Here is a 21,190-nt window from a genome sequence, read left to right as displayed (position 1 = left end):
AGAAAGTGAGTGTATATGGTTTGAGTATATCGCCATGGCAGAAGAGACGGAGGAGTCGAAAAAAAAAAAAAACACGATACAGCATTGATTACAAAGACTTCATCTGTGCTTCTCTTTCCTGTGAAGGTAGACGGAGCTTTCGCATTGTTGTTAAGACACTGTAGGAGTTTATCCATCAACGTGTTGCACCACATCGATGGCTTTTTTTTTTTTAAAGAAATAAATAAATGTTTGTACACAAAGACTGATCGCTGCATGAAGTCATGTAATCATCTGTAGCACCTGACGGGGCTCGTTTCATCACACAGGGACAATCATCTCTGAAATGCAGCTGCAAGATTACAGCAGAACAAGCGGCGTAGCATCGGGTGCTTTTATTCGGGGCGAGAGGCACAATAACAGACTGATAAGAAGAGTAGGAAGAATTGCAAATGAAAGAAAGAGGCCAGACTCTAACCTAAATTTGTTTCTGAAAATGTAATCTGGATAAAAATCCTGCTTGGAGCCAGGCTGCGACTGACATATGGACAATTCAGAAATCAAATTTTGAAACAGTTATGTGGGAGGTAGCCCCCTCATTGCAGCTCTGTCGGTACAAGGGGGCCAACTAACTAACATCTCTCTGGTCTTTGTCCTCCTGTGACCAGACTGGATGAGAGCCATAACATTTGATAACAGGGGAAATTGGACAGTTGCCGTGGTGAAGATGCAGTTGCACCTGTCGTGTTTGTTATGTCGACGGCAGACGGATTAGCCAGCTCTGCACCTGCCGACCTACCTTGCTCTGCGTACTGCTGATGAAGAATTAGACGCAGCCTAAATATATCTGTCAGCAAAGCATGGAGACTTGATTATTACTACATAACAGGTTTGAGTAAATGGTGGGGCTCAAACTGCCATCGGAATGGCAGCGCACGTCAAAAATCATCTCAAAGCAGTTCTGCGAGATTCCATTTGAGGCAGGAGATACAGTAGGTCATGCAAACATGCAAACGTAAATGGATTTGGTTTGTACAATTCTAACAGGCTTGTAGGTCAATATTTGGTATGGCCTTCTTTATTCTTCAACACAGCCTGAACCCTCTTGGAAAAGCGGTCTCATGGTGTCTTTAAGTAGCCTTCAGTCGCAGTCTTCAGATGTGTTGCAGCAATAAGACATTCAGGTGAGTCCTGAGGACCAGCATTGGGAAACACTGGACCACAGCATTTATTGGGGACTCATTTTTGTGGAAGAATAATAATCATTGGATCACCTCATCAGTATTGATGTCTCTGTAATTTACTGTAATTATCCAACATTGTAGAATGCTTATGTTCACACACAGCTCACTGATGTTGTCTATGAACAACATTGTAGTCGTATGGCACAGAGGAATGCCGTATACCAGATGGACAACACCTGTAAGTCAGATCAACTGATAGCTAATTTCAATCTTTTTTTTTTCTAAATCCTAAAAATAAATGAATGACACGAATTAACACCACCGATCCCAGTTATTTCTGTTACTGCTTTCAAATGCAGTTTTTTTTTTTCCTCTCCAGCCTTCAAGATGATGTTCGCGCTACGCACCGAGAGAAAGCTGAAAGAAAATAGGAACGGTGTTCTTGAATCCATTTGTGTCATCTTCTAAAACTTGGAACATGTGTACGGACGTGGGCTTCACCAGCTGAGGATGCGTCACCCCGTGATGATGCAGGCAAGCAAAGGAAATCTGGCATAAAAGCAGAAATTGCCCCGCAGGCGTTCCCTTTGTAACGTGAACCAGGAAACATACATCTGAGTCATGGATCATGTAAATTAATGGATGCAGTAAAGTGCCAGTCGTTATGCAGGCTGCCTTTAGATTTTCTCGGTGGCAGTATACATCTAAAAGACGTGCACGGGCATGTGTGTGTGTGACTGGAATCCTGTTTTCTTGTGATTGTGGAGAAGCCGCAGTGAAGCAGTACCAACATGCATCAGCAAAGCAGAATAAAGTTAATGAATCGGATACAGAGTAATGCAATACAGGCAGCCGGCAATGGTAATGTTGATGCAGTGCTTTAGAATAACTGAAGAAAAAAAATGCATCTCATAAAGCAGGTAACCATTTTGGAAGATTATTGGCCAATTCCTGCATGTGGATGCTGACCTTACACCCCCAATCCCCGACCACACATTACATGAAATACCTACCACAAAACCCCATAAAAAATGCAGTGTAATCACAGAGGAAAGCATCATCGCCTATACTGAACTGAAAGTGTAGTGGAGAAGATGGACTGCGCGGCCCCGAGATAAATTATAATAGGTGGGCTGCCAGTCACTGAGATAGTAACATGTTTCATTTCCCCACACCAAAGTCTTTTTCTTTTTTTTTACATAGAGAAAGGGGGAGAACGGAAGAGCGAAATAAAACATCTCGCTCAAATAACAAAACCACACAGGCTCATGCACCTCTCCAGCAGCGAAAAAGATCCATTAACAGTCAGAGAAGTGCATCATCCCGGAGTTACAACCACACCGGAACGACACACACGAACCCTGACAGCACGAACAGGAAAAGCACCCTGAAAAAAAAAAACCTCCATCCATTTAAACTGTTACCCACAGTTACAGGTCCCACAGCGGAGTAACCTTTAAGAACTGAGTGCGTACACTGGAACTGAAATAGAATTTAGTTAAAAGATAAATAAATAAATAAAAATAATAAGAAAAGCACTCATCGGCTAACTGAAAGGAGCTGATGCTCTAGATTTTATCGAGCAGCAACCCATGCCCTTAAGTTACGAATTCACATTAATCCCTGCCACACTGAAGCTATCTAACTTACTTGTGTCAACACTATCTCTCAGTCTATCTTGTGTTCTCTCCCTGCTGCCCACACACACACACGGACCCAAAAACACACACACACACACACACACACACACACACACACACACACACCCTCATCCTTAAAGTGGACCGCAAAAACTGTGGGTTAAGTTGAGAATTCCACTTTGTTAGAGAACGGGTTTGTGAATGAAAACATTGCGTTCTTTGTCATGTGAAGAAGTTAATTTTGGTTAATTGTTTCCCCAGGTGTGGACGGCTAAATATACACTATTCAAGACAAAGTTTCCATTTGTCCAATGCTTGGATTTCCAAACAAACACTAGCAGCCTCCGCTTCTACCTTTTGCCTACAAGCAAACAGAAATTATGAGCGCATTTTAAACATGTTAACATTCTTATTTTGAGCCTTATTGCGTGCTGATATTAGCATTTAGCTCAAAGCAGGCATCATTAAACCCAGAGACCTCAATACGAAGCCATCCATATGCAGCGCCATGTTCGGCAGTAGTTAATTTGGTTTCAATAATGGCACTGGAACCGGCGTGAGAAGAGAGGAGCAGCATTCGTATGTGAGTGCATCAATCCCTCATAGCCTCTCTGTGTCCTGTCAGAAGTAATGAACTGAGAGCTTGTGATTTGGCTTGAGGCAAACAGTGCTACTGTGTGAATGAGCTCCAGCCTGGAGGGCGTTCAAAACAATTTGCACACAGATACAGGCATCATTTGCTTGCATTAACATTTTTTCATATTTGCCCAGAAAGTTCATTAGTAGCTAGGTGGGGGAAAATCTCAAGAGCGAGACGCGATCCACTCTATGAAGTCCAGGTAAAAGTTAAATCTTGTTGGAGCTGCTCAACATTTGGGCTTCTTTTGGCACACACTCACAGAACCTCTCTCTAATGTGCATGTGGGCTGTTTTGACAGAGAAGGCTAGTGGCGACGACCATGAAAGCTTATCTGAACTCATTCTTCTGTGACCTCCCTCTTCTTTTCTCATCTTCTAATGTCTCAAGCAGTGCTTTGAACACCTTGGAACAATCATTGTGACAAGGAAGGAAATTGGTAAAATGAAGACAGGTGAAATATAACAGATGAAGTAGGTATAGAGGAAGAGAGAAAACCAGCGAAGGAGGGTGCTTGATGATATTTTTTGCATTAATCTGCCAATCTGTCAATCAAGTCAGATGATTGAGGCGTGTAACAAGAGCATCCATTTTCGGGAGGAGGAGTGAGAGTGGGTGTGCGAGGAAAGAGTGAGTGTCTATTGGTGTTGTGTCAGCTGCCATCTGTGTGTCAGAGCACATCACAGAAACTGTGAGGCCTGCGCCCACACCTCCTATATCACCCTGCTGTCTGTTGGGCACCACAACTCACACATACTGTGCATGTCTCCAAACCACAGCAGCAGTATGTCCTCAGATTTACAATCTTCTGTGACATTTTACCTGCAGGACATGTAGGCAGACATGTGGACACTTCTGTGTTGTTTCCAACTCAATCAACACGGATCACAGGAAAGTGTAAAAAGACCGAGCTCCACGCAAATATTCAGCGATGAAAACAAAACCCGCAGCTCCGATCCAACTAATCTGAACTCGTGTGCATACACCCTCTGTTCCCCGTGTTGATTTTCTCTGCATGCCACAGCCTGGAAACCTGGAGTGTGTTCTCTCACTCCAGGTTTCTAATCAATATCGGATGGTGAAATCTACTGAGTCCTTCCTCATAGAGAAATAGCTTATTGTCACTCACAAATGTGAATGTGTGGCATACGGAGCGCACATTTTTGCTTACAGGCTTGTGGCTCCATCGTGGGAACTGTGTAGCAAATGTAGCATTTGGCATTAGGCTCAAAAGAAAAAACTTTGAACTGGAGAATTGTTTCCAGTTGTTAGCCGATTAGGTTACAATGCCTCACTACGTTTCGTCAGCGCTATCCACGGTTAGTTATTGCAAGCGACAGCAATTTTTTTCTAACCTTAGAAATTACGCTTACTAACACTTGAGGGGTCTGCAAATATGCTGTAGGAAACATGTAGCAAGTCAAAGCTCAGGCAGTTATCAATGTGATGAAGTCATGCTAGCACCACAAGCTAACACAGTCACAAAAATTGGTAAAAATAGCTTTTTAGGGTAGCACGGGAATGAAATTTGAATGGATTTTTTTTTACTCTTAAAATTGACTGATACTATTAACATAAAATGCTTCAGTCAGTCATTTTTTGTTTAGTTTCAAATTAATGGGTGAGGTCCACGTTCGCTAACCATTTTGTCAGCGTTAATATATTAAATGAAAATGTCCATTCTATCCATGACCATCTAAACGACTGACATTTTACAGAGCTAAAGTTCATCAGTGATGTGATGCACGATGACAATCACCTATTGCTACGTGAAAATGTATCCTACGTTGCACACTGTTGATTTGGCAATCTATAAAGAGGAGAACTGACAGAGAATAGTGTTAGCCGGCTGACTTTGCCTCTTGTACAAGAGACAATTGGATTAACACTGTGGATACAGTGCAGTTGGCTACTTTGGAACCCTTTAAAAAGTCGATTTGTGATCTCTTGTTTCCATTTAGCGATGTCTGCTAAAGTCTGGATATACTGTAAGCAACAAACTGTTAAATGTTTGAATTTATATCCGCTGAACGATCTTTCGAAGTGGCTTGTCTCAAAAAAAATTCCACAAGAACTATCGCTAAAAAGATGAATAAATGCAACGATTTTTCTTTATGATGTCTCAAGGCTTCCTATGACCAAGAAAATGCATCTTTGAACACTAAAAAAGTCCAGTATCATGTTGTGATCCAATGATTTAACCTTTGAAAATATTTCGTAGTTATGAACTCCCAGATTGCCATACTTCTCCTCAAGGGCAGTGCTGTTGTGCTTAAAATTTGCTCACAGTAAAAACATCTGACAGACTGTGTAGGATGACATCTGGGGATCTGATGGAGTCTTGCTCTCCGTATGGACAGCCTGGGAGTCCGCTCCTCTGACAGACTGGAGTCAAGGTCAGTCAAAAGACATACACAAAACACACTCCACTGCCATCGCTGTTGGAGAGCACACGCACGTCTCATTAACTCTGATGGATTACAACACATTTTGGGCTAATAACAGACTTACTCTATACACCATGCATAGATACACACACACACAAACAGGACTATGGGAGCACATACAAACACAGATGGACACAGCTCTCCCACCTCAGTGTCACCTTCAGCTAATCCTTGAGAGACAGAGAGCAATCCATCCACTGGCCCCACAGATTTACCCATAATCCCTGAAAATGAACTCATTCAGAGTACAACTCTCTTTCCTCAATGCCTCAGCACACAATCCAGCTGTACAGACAAAGACATATTCTGCATGTCGATAGATTTTAGACATGCTGTGCAACACTCATCTAAACTTAAAAGGCACCTTGAAAGACTATCAGGAAAAGAAGTCAGGGAGCAATGATAATTGTGAGTGTGTGTGGTTTTTTCAGGGTCTGCGAGCGTGTGTGTGCAGACGCAGATTTAATTGGATGGGAATGTCACGTAGGACAGGGGACACGAGTGCTGCCGGTGGTGTAGGTCGTACACCAATTACTGCTCCTTCACTCTTCAAAACGAGATGGGAGATGGAAGGCTGAGACCTCACTTCATTACCAAAGCAAGCCTCTGTGTTGATAGCAGCCAAGTAGGCCATCACTGTGGAGATATGTGTGGTCTGTGTGTGTGTGGGGGGGAGAAGGTGAGACGTGTGAAAGCATGTTTATCTTGCTTTTTATTAGGGAATCTACAAACAAGGACATGCCATGTCATCATATGCGTACAGTAACAAAAAACAAGAGTGGGTTAAAGAGAAGCTGGGTGTGTAAATCTGGCATTAATTTAACGAGGCTCTACAGTTTCCAGAGAAACTGCCTGTCCCCCCTGTGCCTTGATAACTGCTAAAAAGTTTAAGCTAAATCAATCAAGATGTGTTTAGATAGACTAGAAATGAGAAAAGATGTTGATTACCAAATGTCCACCAGCTGTGAGCTCTGAGTGGCAGTTGCCAGGGTGAGGTTAGGAGCCACATATACTCCGACTCAGACTAAAAATTCACTAAAACCTGTTGATTTTAGCACAGAACTGTTGCTTTTGGGGGATTTTTTTCCATTGATTATTTTGAAATCGGTACAATGCATTTTTTAGATAAGTCATAGCAGTGGACACAAAAATGAGCCAGCTGTTTTGCCTTTAGCACCATGTTTCTACTCTGGACAAGACTAGTTAGTGGACAAATGAGGATAAATTAGGCTGAGTGTCTTAAAACTATCAGCCATTTAATCAAAGCATAAATTATTGCAAAATATTACACGGAAACTGTTTCTAACCTGACCTTGAACAATTAATCAATCTAATTAATTAATGTTTTACTGTAATCATGACCTGTACTTAACCAATAAGGACGAAGGGTGTTTTTTCATTCTCTGTATTATACATATATGCATACACACATTTTTACTGCTGCACACAAACTCTGACCTGTGTAAAAGCTGAAAATAGTCTAGCGTTTGCGCTTATCCTTTATTGATGTGAGCACCCTCACCTTGGCTGTACACACACACGCACAGGACAAATCTATATATAACAAGTAACCCTCCCATTTCCAGTTTTGATCACTCCCTGGGTGCTTGGGAGATGCAGTGCCTGGATGTTGGGAAGGGTTGCCAGTGCTATGCAGCGAACTTACTGCCAACCACCTCGGCGGCATCTGTCACATCCTAACCACTGATAATTAGCCAGCAAGATCCTGCTGCAACCTGAGCGAGTGCACGACAGAGAGGGTGGTAATTAGATAAAAGGGTATACAGTAAATAGTCGAGGGGAATACAAGCTTATAGTGAGTGCTTCTTCTGGAGTGAAAGATGGAAGGTGAAAAGACGAAAATGTGGAGGGAAACAAAAGCGAAGAAGCAAAAAGAAGGTGAGAGAAAAATGGCTCGCCTGTTCGAAAGGCTGAAAATTGAAGTGCCAGCCAGTCGTTTATCAGCGAGACAGAAGCACAAGCAGCTCGTACCAGTCATTACCTGCAGTGTCTATCTGCCTTCCTTTAACGCCATTCTCGAACACACCTGCCGCTACCCGCCAGTGTTTCTCTTTGACCGTCACGCGCACACACACACACACACACACACACACAAGCGCACACGCACACAAGCGCACACACCCTCCGTGCACCATCTACCGCCATGCCTCCAAGACCCCGGTGCCCCATTAGAAGACAATGAAGGGTAGACGATGTCTTTGCTGGAGCATGTCAGACAGAAACGACATCGGTGGCCTCACAGGCCCCAAATACACCCATCATCTTCCTGCCCACCTAATCAGCACTATGAGGAGACAGAGGGAGCAACGGTGCAGGAAAAGCAGGACAGCTTGGAGATTGTGGTTAAATGAGGAAACCAGGGGGAGGATAGAGGGAGATGAAGAGGCATGTATAGTGAGAGATGTGATAATCTACTTGATTTGGGCTAACTCGGTTTTTCCCTGGACTCCCATTAGTTATTGAGAGAAGGGAAAACTTCTCCATGGAGATGGAAAATGACAGTTTATAATAAGAAGGGAGGTACTGATGTCAACATACAACAGGCATTCATTAAGCTGTGTATACAAGAACTACCAGAGTTTTACCTTTTTTGGCTTTTGATCAATGCAGCTATCCAAAAGTAGATTATTAGTAATAATATAAAACCAACAGTCAACTGTTCATTGTGATGGGTTACACAAAAGAGCGAGAGATTAAAAAGTAGGGGAGGAATGAAGGAGGTAGTGGCTGGGCGAAGAGTCGGAGGGTGTAGCAATGCCTTGACAGCACAGTAGGGGCCAACCCTGTGAAGTCTGTTAATCCTGAGGAGCAGGGATTAGCTCACTAGGGGGGAAATGCCTGAGCAAGGGGGCTCTGGGAGCCTGTTGCTCCCTCTACCACAGTATCATGCTGCGTGACCGTCCCCATCCAGCCCATTCCTCGTCCTCGAAAAGTAGCCCCGGGTGCTGTGTGACCGAGTATGTGGAAACAGATCCACGCAGAAACACAAAGATTTAATAGACATGCACAGCGGCTCATCAGTTGGTTATTGCAGCAGAGAGGCTGGGAGACGAGAATAAGGCAGTCTTAACACGAGCCCACCAGTTCCAGTGTGACTGATGGCGCCCACCTGGAGCTGCAGCATCTTCACTCCCCTCTTATCGTCTTCGGTTGGCTCTACAGCACTAAACTCCTCTTGGCTTGCTCCTTCTTTCTGCTTCACGATTTCTTGACTGTTTCGCTGCAGGGTCCCGGACCCCTGACGCTGCAGAGCTGCGGGATCCTCTGTTGGTATTCCCATCATTACCCTACTAGTTATTTACCCAATATCTCCAAAAGAGAGTGCTGTTGGTCAGGAAGCTGAAATGGACAAAGGACCTCATCTCCAAGTCCTTGTGTGACACTGCTGCCTAAGTGTTCACATGCATATCTGCCTTTGCTTGATTTCAGGTTCAGAGGGTAAGATCTGCAGTATGTGTGAGACAAGCCTATTTCAACGGACCGCCTCCTAGCTGCTTTTCAGCTTTGACTCGCTCAGACAGGCGAACTCTGCCTCATGAGATGCAAAGCGTCTCTCACCCCTGCTGTCTCACAGAAGGGGGTCTTTTCTATGACTGAGTAGCAACGCAGTGTGTGCACCACCTGCTGACATCGAGTACTTAATGACTTGCAAGTTCAAGGAGCAGCCCGCAGAAGACTTAAACTGCATTCAGCGTGCGGTATGATGAACCCTCCTCCTGCCGGAATCTCCGTCTCACTGCATGTTCTTGGTCATGCTTTAGTTGATTGAATTTCCTGGGAGCAATTCGATGTTCCCGTGCGGGGTCGAGGCATTGTCATTCGCTTCATGTGGCAAAGTAAACCACCGCTCCTGGAACGCCCCATTATGCAGAGAATGGCGGCTTTTAATGGAAAAAGTAAAACTCATGAAACAGATGGAGGCGGTTTTGCTATGTGCGAGATAAAACCACTGGTTAAAACCAAGGCTGACCACTCTGGAGGAGAACAGCAACCTTCATCACGATGGAAATGCACAATCCTAACCCTCAGCCCAACGACTGATGTTAAAGGAATGGAAAAAGCGCCACATGAACAATGGAGCTTTCACAACAAAATTTCCTCGCACACGTGCAATCTGAAATGTAATTTTCCGTTTGAAAGGCAATACAAAATCCTTGCCGACCCCATTCGGCCTTGTTAGCCAAACAGCACAACATCCCTGATGTGAAAAGCTAGTTGCTCTACTCAGTGTAACGTTGCTAACAGTCATCATGCAATATTAACTTGCAATAGAGCTTGGAGGATGCACAAACCTATGCACAGTCGGCAATAAATAAAACAAAACCAGTTGTGATTGACGTATCATTAGACACCCATGAATAATTCAATATCTGCAATCATACTGGTTTGCTGAAGGATCAACATGCTGAGGAGCATACAGGCCCGAGGTACCTGATTGCGAGTTAAAAGCCTCCCAAACTAGACTGCTCCCTTCTCTGAAAATCTGTCAGTCATTAGTGCAGAGAACAGTGACGGGAATAAGCTCGCTTGGTCCTCCGAGTGTTGATTTGGACCTCCTGCTGTTCCCAAAGAAAGACGGTACCCTGCCTGCTTTGAGATGGCTCTGATTGAAGACATAATTGTGATTGTGGGTGAATTTCACGGTTAGGAGCGTGAAACCCTCAGTGAGATGAATGGAGAGATGGGGAGCGAGGGAAGCGGGAAGGACTGCAAATTAGGTGTCAAAGAACCAGTACAGGGAGGTGAGAGACCTTGGCCAATTGTGGCTATATGCAGACAGACAACGTATATGCGTGTTTGTACAGTACATACGGTGCATATGGAAAGTTTCCTGACTTGTCCAGAATTGAGTTCAAACGTTTCCTTTCTTCAATCAACACTTTCGTTTCTTTAAACAAAAGGTGTTCCATAAGTAAAATAAAAGATTGAAGACCCTGGTAAAATCGACTTGGGTCCAACTGAGCCTAACAGACTTCCATCCATCCTTTCATTCATCCTCCGACATCACAAGTGTCTGTGTGGTAGCTCCCGCCATTCTATAATGGAAGGGAGGAGTATCATTCTGTGGTAGAGGCAGCGAACCTCATCGCAATGAAGGGAAAGATTGATACGGAAAGATTTATACGGAAAGATTTAAAGCGAGTCCAGAACTTCTCCAGATAATTCCAGCTGATAAGACTCTGGTGGGGAAGCAGTCGTGCGATAAGCTAAACTTAAATAGATAAATAGATAGTGTTCTAGAACTTTAAAAACAATATTTATCCATGGACGAGGAGCAACAAATATTAGTAGGGAAACAATTCTGGAGAGTTTGGGGTCCTTGGATGTATGAAGTATGTAGGAGGCTGGCGTGGTACTGAGGAGCAAGAGCTTGGAGGATCAGCAGATCAGGGAGGAGTTTGTAAAGGATGCAAAGCTTAATTAGAGGTGAGTAAGGGTCGGAGAGATTTCCTGCCAGGGTTTACTGCGGGTGAGAACACCTGGTGGTAGTTTTGGATGTAGTGGAGCCTGTTCAGGGCTTTGCTGGGGGCCCAAAACGGGTATCGCATTGGCACACACAAGAAGTCACGGATGAGTCTCTTACACACCGTCAGGGAGTGACGGCCAGAGTTTGGAGATGTTTTTGACAACATTTCAGTAAGACAACTGTCAAGAAAACACAAGAATGGCTTCAGGAGAACTCTGTGAAAGTTCTCGAGGGACACAGTCAGGGTGGGGATGTGGACTCAATGAGGCACCTCGGAGAACTCTGTGCACAGATGCTCCCGAACCAAACAGGCTGAGCTGGAATATTTCTGGAAAAGAAAATAAAAGGCATGCCGAACTCGTAACATCATCTCCACAAGAAGGAATGGCCTGAACACTTATGCAAAAGGCATACAACCAACTTTTAGTTTTAGTAATACACTTAAAAAAAACCTTGTTCGTGTGCTGGAGGAGAGAAATCAACTGATCATGTCAAGACGAGTCTGAAAAATGACAAAATGTGGAAAACGCAAAAGACTGGAAACTTTCCATCCACTCCATGTTCACATCATCCATGAACAAGGAGCATGGAAGCATGTACTGAAATACTTTTACACCCATAATAAACCAAAACAGGCAGAGTGTGGAAAAAAAAAACTAATCTGCATCATTCAATGTATAAGTGGAGCAAATCAGCTCTCGCCGTCGCACCATTTCATGCCGTTCCCAGCCTTCAGATACAATCCTCGCCAGTCATGTGCATATCAAACAAGGCAACCATTCACATGCACTGATTAATGTTTTCTGAACGTTATTACATTTCCATATTACAACCGCTCTTTCGATGTGAGCATTCTACTTCATTGTGCAGAGGCAAAAAAAAAAAAAAAGAAAAAGAAACAGCTCCCTTATCTCCACTTGCCAGGAGTTACTCCCACTACGGACCGACTGCCTCACTGTTGAAGTCTCTACTATCTTTAGAGTTTTGGCCTCACGGCCTTGAGCAACAGTAGCGTCGATCGTGTCTCACAGCAGAGCCGCACACATGCCAAATCTTGTGTTTTGATGCAAAATCAAGGATCAGCTCTTTTAATGGGGCTCATTCATCAAAGCAGATACAGACAAATGCTTTCAAAAACGACCTGAAACCGATCTCAATAATCGTCAGCTGTCTCCTCTCCCATGTATGATGATTCATATGTAAACTTAATCAAAATATGAGATTTTGAGATGAGGGGGGGGCTTTCAGAGCATGCCGAAGAAGCATACTTCAGGCAATTGTGCGTAGGATGTCAAGGTTATAGAATGAAATGAAATAAAGCCTTATTTAATTCATATCTGTTCATGGGAAGAATAAACTGTGCGGGGCCCCCGGCTGAAGGAAACTGAAGATTTTTTTCAGCTCTATAGTTTCTCCATTGAAAACCCTTAGAAGGTTGAGTTGAATTTTCTGAGTAATAATTGTTCTAATGGTGCTTTTAGCCCCTCTCTTGTTCCAAAGGGAAACGAAACAGGAGGAATTAAACTAGTGTTTATGAGTATTATGAAATTGCTGCTGTTAATCTGTCAAACCCTTCATCAAGCTGTTGAGATTGTGTATGATTTATAGCACCTGCCTTTCAAGTTGATTTGACAAACCAGCTGCCTGTTGTTCGCAAATCCTCCTTAATCTTTGCAATTGCGCTCTCCTCCTCAGTGGAAAAACAAACACGCAGACCTTATTAAGCAGCAGAGCTTGGCCCCACACTGATTCGTACACATCGTGTATGCATATCATCTCAGGAAAGAAAAGATGATCAACGAGAGCTCAGTCCATCGGTTTAACTCGCCTTGAGGGGTGTCTGTGCTACAGGATCACATAAAATTAAGCTGTGTGCCAGCAGAAGATGATGACGGCAACAAAACGGTCAGAAAGTGGAAGAAAGGCAAAAAAAATAAAGCAATGTCAGTCCACACAGCTTTTCAAATTCAAACAGCGAAAACATGTTGCTCTCGGTTTTAAACTAGCCTTGTTTACTTGCTCCTCAGCTCTGGCAGAATGCCTGTGAGAACCTGCCTCAAGTCAGCTAAAGGGTTGACGGGAAACTCTCGTTAGTCGGTGGGATTTATCAGCTGATACTTTTATAGATCATAACAGATAGCAGACATGGCAAATCTGTTGTCACCAAGGTCCAGATTTAGATCCCTTTGAGGCCGTTTGGCTTGAAAAAATATACAAACTCCACCAAGCCACAACATATTTATTTTTTTCTTAACTGGAAATTTCAAACACGCGATACAAAAAACAGTTTGCGGCACTTCTAGCTTTGGTCTTCAGTCTATTTCTGGCCTGTTTATAACAGAATGGTAAGGAGGTAGCGATGCACCAGCAGGTTTTTACAGACATACTTTTTTCCCCCTGAATAATAACTGTTTACAGATATCACAGTGTTACACAGTAGGCTGTGAGGCAAGTCCCAAAAGTTCTCTGTTTGCGTACCGTGTTATCCTCCCTATGAAAATGCTGGGTATCATTATACGAGTTGTACTTCCCTCTTTCCCTTGTAGGGGCAGTAGTTTACAGGATGGGTCGTATCTAAAGGGATGAACTGATGACCTACACGTTTTTTTTTTCCATTGGAAAACTCGTCGACGTGTTTATCTACTGAAGTGGACACGATTAAAGGTCTTTATTTGGATTTGAGCCAAAGAGCACCTTTAAAATATTTGAAATCGAACAGGTAATTAGGCTCACGCTTATGTGTGCTTGCGTTGCAGCAACAAGACACAACTCTCGCTGAGTCGTCGGTGAGCTGCAGTCTGCTGATTATCAACAGGTCTGCCTGTTTGCAACGCTACACTGATTTATGCTGCTCCTGGTCATTACTGGAAGTAGCTTGTCTTCTGATCAGCGCAGTTTTAGGGCCACACACACACAACCATCCACTCCTAAAGACGCTGTTGATGATTTGTGCTCACACTCCAAGTCAACCTCTTTGTTCTGTCTGAGCCTTAATTCTTTCATCGCTCGACCTGTTAATACACATCTCACTCAAATGTGGAATCCGGTTGATAAACAGCTCTAGCAGCTGAGATATATTTAAAATGACGCTGATTTTAAATGACAGAAACATTGCTCAGAGGGACAAAACCAAATGTGTGCTATGGATTGAGCGTACGCTTAAAGTATTGTCAGTCATTCCTAAAATATCACTGGATGCCTGAGCTGAAAATGTTACATTATAAATTCAGAGGATGGAATGCCTTCCAGATAAAAACAGTTTTCTCTCCAGGAAACCAAATATTTACAACCTTTGCGACACCTACTCCCCACTGAATGCAGTTAGATGATTTGATCCTCATAAATGTACATGAAGCTCGCACTGCCAGTGTCTGCCAGCTGGTTAATCAATATTTCATCAACAAAGTTGGTAGTAAAGGAATTCACAGCAGGTCAACACATCTAGTCAGTAAAAAAAACAGCAGACTACAATTATAATACATTTTAGATGGAGATCTGAACCATGAATAATACATTTGTAACTGTAAAAAAAAAAAAAAATGAAAGCGCTAGAAATGTGCAATTTCAGTTCATCAGCAGATATATTAATAAAAGGAATATCACACATACAGCCCCTGTTCATAACTTCTTTAAAAGCACAAACACCCAGAAGCATTCTCTCTCTGTGAATTTTTGAGGCTTTGGACCTTCTGCCTCAGTTTTGACTCTTGCAACACATGGTGTTTCTGGGAAAAAAAAATAAAATAAAAGCCTGGGTTGCTTAGAAACAAGCCTATTGACTGCTCCGACAATTTGCTCAAACATCTTCAGAGACCCGTTAAGCTTTTACATGATGAGGCCCGGTGAAAACAACTCTGACCCTGCGTTATCAACGGAATGCCATGAGCCTGAGCATCAAGCGTGTTCCTCCAAACTCTTCGAAGTCTGAGCCTGAGTTGTTTGCATGTGTGCATGTGTACGGGTGATTCCCCCCCCCCTTGTCTGTAATACCTTCACCGAGGCAGCAACACCACACAGAGGAGGTCTCCGGCAGTTCTTTGAGAGAGGCAAAGTGGGTTAAAGTTTTAAGGTGCTGTTAATTGAGTCCAGTTGCTGAGGGCCTCGGAGAAGCCTCATGATTGCACAAAAACACACACAAGGGCACAGTCAGACGAACGCGAACAAACGCATAACATTGCGAAGACATGCTGATCTCTTTGGAGCCAGGAATACCCTGGATGTATCAACAACCCTTCAAATTAAGCAGCTTGGAGACAGATGAATCAAGTGCGTTTCCATTACGGGGCAAATATTCCATCTACTGCCAGTCATAACGACACCGTATAGCAGCATTATAGGGAAATATCAAATTAGGCTGTTTCATTTGGAGGGCTGTTGTGCATTGCGAACAGCTTTGGAGATCAATTGAGCTGCTAGGTAATGAGCAGCAGCGGCCTGTTCTAATATACTCAGTAATGTTCTTTTGATTGCTTTGGTTAATCTTGCTCTGCCATGCAGGGGGAGGTAGCCCTCTCCCTCTGCTGAAACATGCATATCAGTCCAGGTTAGAGGGAAAAATAAGACAGAGAGCAGTGTTAAGTCATATGAATCAAACTATTAAATCTGGATAATCCATGTTCATGTTTTACGCCACTAGGAATTCATCAGACTCCATGAGAACACTGCCAGAGTCTGGCGTTGTGCTGAAGGACTTTCAATAAACCGAGAGCAAAAAAACAAAACAAAAAAAATAAAATAAAATAAGACCCAGCTGAATGGGCTTTAGTGTGCAACCTTGAAATTTAGTGTCAGTGATGTGTTGGTATTGAAGTGGATGGAATCAGACACACTGTACCACTCTGATCTTTGAAAGCAAATTTCTCTTGCTCTCGAACAAGTAAGAGGCGGTCTGTTGCTCCACAACTCTCACAGCTGTGGCCATTTAATATGCTCCAGCTCAGCTTCATTCCTCTGCACCTCTTGCTCTCCCAGAAAAATGCTAACAAACCTGTCCGACCACTTTTGCAATATGCTGCGCCGCACTACTGCATGTCACACCATCTGCCACGTTGCGTGGTGCGGCCTGAATATTTATTTGCACATAACCGTGTTGCTCTGGATCCACCTACTTCTGCAGGACCGTCGCACGCTCAGGCGGCAGTCAAACCGGGGCTGGCACAACAACAGCCAGCTGTTTGGAGACGAGGAGTTAGGTGAGGTTTGCGTGACTTTTACCTCTCCACGTGGTCCAGGTTTCCAGACACGCCCAGGCCTCCGATGGTGTACAGCTTGCCGTCATATACCAGGCTGTTGTGTCTGCAGCGTGCCACGGTCATCCGAGACACCAGATTCCAGTTGTCCAGCAGGGACATGTAGCACCACACATCAGCCACCATCACACCTGACTCAGTGCCACCTGGAAGGTAAAGAGAAAAAAAAAGTCAAGTCTCCAGCGGCACTATAAACCCCCTCGAAGAACTTCGGAGCTTTAACCAACCGAGCAACTTTGGTCTCCATCTACTTGATAAGTTCAGGTGTCAAAAAGAATGAACACTGATTATTGTCAGGTATAGATCAAGGGTATTTATTTGAAACTTCTACCCCTAGAGAGTAAATAGCAGCCTCATCACTGATACTAATGTTACACCTGCCTAGACAATTCTCGTCGACAGGCCTGCCAAGTATATCAAATCATTCCTTCATCTGGCCTACAGAGTCGTGTGCATTTCTACCTGTGCGCTGGTGTGTTTGCACAGCTCCTCAATTAGTCTGCTAAAAACTGTAGCTGGCAGAGGTGCTGAGTAGCTCAAAGGTTTCTGAGCAGAAGTTACCGGACGCAACTTCCGGTTCTGTGAGTAAAGGCATCGACAAAGAGGGAGCTAATAAATGTTGGCCAGCAGTTAATTTGCGTGAAAGTACAGCACAGAAAAATGAGAAAACAGGAGAATGAGTGCACGACCGCTGAACCGCTGGAGTCTATGTGGCAGAGACGGCTGCACAGACAGAACACTGGTTGTTACTGTGCTACAGTGAATTCAAGTGGCTTAGCTACTTGTTTAGTCCCAAAGGTAAACAAACTGATGCAGTGTAAAATATTAACCGTTAGAAAATGAGTGAAAATAAATATAGAAATTGGTGTGCAGATCATGCATTCCATCTTAAAGGAATACCGCTCTCCTGGCACAGAGGGATTATGAGCATTACGGCGGCCTGTTACAGTTTATGTTCCTGTTTCACAGTAGCATGAGAGCCAAAACGCTGCATATTGCTTTATCGCAGTTATGTTTTTCAAAGTAAAACATAATCTGCCAAGTAACAGTGAATGATAATAATTCAAAAGCCACCATTAGCACCAATAACTTGAACAAATTATTTACTGCATGACATTATCAGTCTCTCACAGCCTTGTGAAGGAATTTTCGTCTTTACAACATTGCTGAAGTTAGTTCATTGCCTTCGTTGTCAGACGGATGGCCTCATGATTGACTCGAGAACACTTTGGTTTAGAGAGGAGTTTCATGGTCAGTTGAATGACTGCAAAGTGACCAAGATCTGCTGCTGCAAAACAAGCCCAAATCATCAGTCCTCCGCCATCGTGTTCGTGCTGATTTGTTGTGCGTATGGCCAAACATCATCTGTCCAAAAGTCTCCTGGCAGCACTTTTTCATCATGTCCCCATTTGTAAAACCATAGAATCGAAAGAGGAATCTCTTTTTATCACAAATGCACGTCCTGCACGTAAACGTCCTTCCTTCATACGGTCTCAGACAGTATTCAGATCCAAACTCCTTGGGTAAGAAGCTTTTTCATGTCATCAGAACAGGGAAAGACTTGGACAACTTAAACTGACTAAAAGTTGTTTGCTACTGTTTTGACCTGTCATCCAGCCAGCCAAGGAAACAATGTTCATTTTAGCTGTCTTCCAATCACCCCTGTTAGCAGTTTTGTTTGACATGTAACACCAGCCGTGACACAGTGACCCTGTGCAGCTTGCAAGGAAGGTTACAGACCGGGAGCTGTTGATTGGCTAGCTTGTAAAGCCCTGATTTCCCTGCTGGCTGCATGACTCCCGGAGGACACATGCAGACCTGTTCCAAAGCCCAAACACAAATTTACATTTATATGAAAGGAGCAGGAGAGGAAAGGTACAAATCCAGGACAAATCCTGTTGCATTTCCATGGTGAAATGTGAAGGTCTGAGCACCGTGCAAGATTCTTGCACAAATCGACCGCGGAGGGAGAAATTCAGTTTACCTCTGAAGGAGCGACTTAAAGGTGTCACGTTGAGGGAGTCACAGAGCGCACAGTGGGCTACTATGGAGCTAAATAAACTGCAGAACACTGCAGCAGCTGTACAGCCCTGAAAAAAAAACACTCAAGTAAATAAAATAAGAGCAGCAAAGACATTCTACACACAAAAAGTAAAACTTTTATGAACAGAAAGACATTAAAGTAGTAAACTGTGTTGGGTGGTGGAAAAAATGCTTTCAAAGTAAGTTGAGTAGGTTTTGAGGTTTGCCGCCCTTTTTCAGCTAAGTGTTTGATAAAGGTCACAAGCAGTGAACGAGGGCCTGGGCAGGTTCCCTTTTCTGAGTCACGGTGGCAACGGGTGGAAAAGGGTCCGCGATAAAGGATTAGGAATGTCAAAGAAATTTGAAGAAAAGCACCACTTCAACCACTTAAAAACACCACAGATCTGGTCAAAATTCAAGCACATACAATACAAAGAACCAAAAACCCTCAAGGTATAACGACAAAAAAAAAAAGAATCCCATTTCAAGGTCTAATTAGAAGTAGTCCTGTAAATTTACATTTTAGTATCTTTATTTGCATTGCTATGGCAACTGTGTTTGCCCAGATGAAACATTCAGATGCTAGATTCAAGTATTTTATACTCTGGCAGAAGTTCATTGCTATAGTGAGAACTTTTCAAAACTGCAGTGCGAGTCCATCACTCGTCCCCCCACTCTGTGCCATTGAAATGAAAGCTTTCAGCTTCACTGCCGGGGTGGACATTTTAGCTCACCTGACAGGTAGATGTTGTCTCCCGCCGAGATGATGCTGAAGAACTCGCGGTCGTAGAAGGGCAGGCTGGCCAACGGGTACCACTTACTGCTCTGAGGGTTAAAACAGGTGACCGCTGTCAAGGAGCGCTGGTTCATCCCGATAGACTGACGCCCTCCCACCAGAACTATCACCTCGGCTACACCTGGAGGACAAAGGGGAGGAAAGAGAGGATAAAGCAGGTCATTAAGACAGCTGTCGACCAAGAAATAAGAGCCAAGAGTGAATCGGGGGCTCTTTGGGACAGCTCTGTGCAGCAGTAGCTTGCAGGCATAATGCTTTGCTTTAAGGCATATCTATGCATTTAATAATGACACACGTCGCCCGTTTTCACCAGAACAGGCTACACAGGAATCAACTAATATGCTATTTTTACACCATTATGCTTTTTATTTAGCAGGCCCTGGCTGTGCCTGACTTGATAAGCTTGTCAGAAAATGCTAAACAAAAATGCAAAACAGAAAACTTTTCTCTTAGTCACAGGGAACTGTGTTAAATGGGAAAGTGTAACTCAATTAACAAGACTGATGGGGCTGCCATTTGTTTGGTTCTCTTCCCACAAACTTACTACTTCACTACAACACACACTCCTATTGAAACATACACCACTACGCATGGCGTAGGAGACTCACAAAATCGATGAGCAGATCAATTAATGCACATTTGGAAGTGATGGTGAACGTGTGATTAAGAAGATACTTCAAACATGTTGAGCTCATCAGATCTCTGCTCTCAGAGACAAATCCACACACACACAGCCGGTGGATAAAGACACCAGTGATCCAAAACACACACACACACAGGATTGGCAGGCTGCCACATGTGTGTCCTCAGGTCTTCTCAGTCTGCGGCGGCAGCAGCAGGCTCCAGTGAGCAGGCAAGGCGACGAAACAAAAATGAGCTGTGTGTTTGTAAGCAGCAGCAGCAGGCAGGCGGGCAGAGGGAGGCCAGCCAGGGAGCGGGAGGATAAGGAGAAATAGATATGGTGAGAGGAAAGAGAAGGAGAGTGAAAAAAGCAAAGGGGAAAAAGTACGGAAAGAGAGGAAAGGGGAGCTAATCTTCATAAACTCCAAAGCGAGGTGTACAGCTGGCTCACCTGTTTGGATCCATACTTTTTCCACACATATATACTGACCAGATGCAGCCACGGACGGCAATCTTTGACATACAGTATGCTTCTTTGAGTTTAAACTACCCTTTTATTTTTTCCCTCCTCAAAGCTGGTAAAAACAGAGAGATTTTCTCTAGGAAGAGGAATGAGGGTAAAAGAAGAGAAAGATGCAGAAACTACAATGGGCTTTGCTGAAGCTTAGCAAGCAGACAGAGCAGTGAGCACTGCCTCAGACATATCACGGACACACAGCTTAGACTTAGTGGACAGCTTAAAGCCGGCTGGCTCTTTTCCTCTGTAGGATTTAAGGAATGTGTTCTTCTGTGTAGGATGGGAAAGAAAGTGACGGTGGAGGGAAAAACTTGTGACTGTGCCACTGCAAAGATGAGGGTCCGCGACACAATCGTGACAAAACGCAGAAGGCGTAGGATCTGTGGCGGTCGCCGCCCTGTCTGGCAGCGAGGAAAAGACCGGCGTTCTTGGAGTGCTGCTTACTAAAGATTTTGAGTTAAGGGTTCTTTTTTTTTTTTTACCGCTCAGTTGCTTTGCAAACCCAGACTCGAAGCCTCAAACGGCCCTAAAGACCTCCAACAGACATTTGATACGTAGTTAATAAATGAGAGAGTAGTTTTATGGGACAGCAGAAGATTCAGTGCCTGCG

General features: G+C 43.8%; 1 protein-coding gene across 1 annotated transcript in view; it reads right to left on the bottom strand.

Moving 5' to 3' along the window:
• The window catches only part of LOC140267162 (kelch-like protein 29), a 210,836-nt gene that overhangs the window by 19,316 nt on the left and 170,330 nt on the right, over nt 1-21,190 (bottom strand). The window contains exons 11-12 of the mRNA XM_072362354.1: nt 19,381-19,563; nt 16,590-16,770 (exon numbers count right to left, since the gene is read on the bottom strand). Coding sequence (XP_072218455.1) covers nt 16,590-16,770; nt 19,381-19,563 — 364 coding nt within the window. The remainder of the gene's footprint in view (nt 1-16,589; nt 16,771-19,380; nt 19,564-21,190) is intronic.

This window comes from Leuresthes tenuis, unplaced genomic scaffold (genome assembly GCF_036924035.1).
Source record: "Leuresthes tenuis unplaced genomic scaffold, fLeuTen1.0.hap1 SCAF_13, whole genome shotgun sequence".
Taxonomy (NCBI): domain Eukaryota; kingdom Metazoa; phylum Chordata; class Actinopteri; order Atheriniformes; family Atherinopsidae; genus Leuresthes; species Leuresthes tenuis.
The sequence above is the reverse complement of the archived record's forward strand: the minus strand, read 5'-3'. Positions and strand labels throughout refer to the sequence as shown.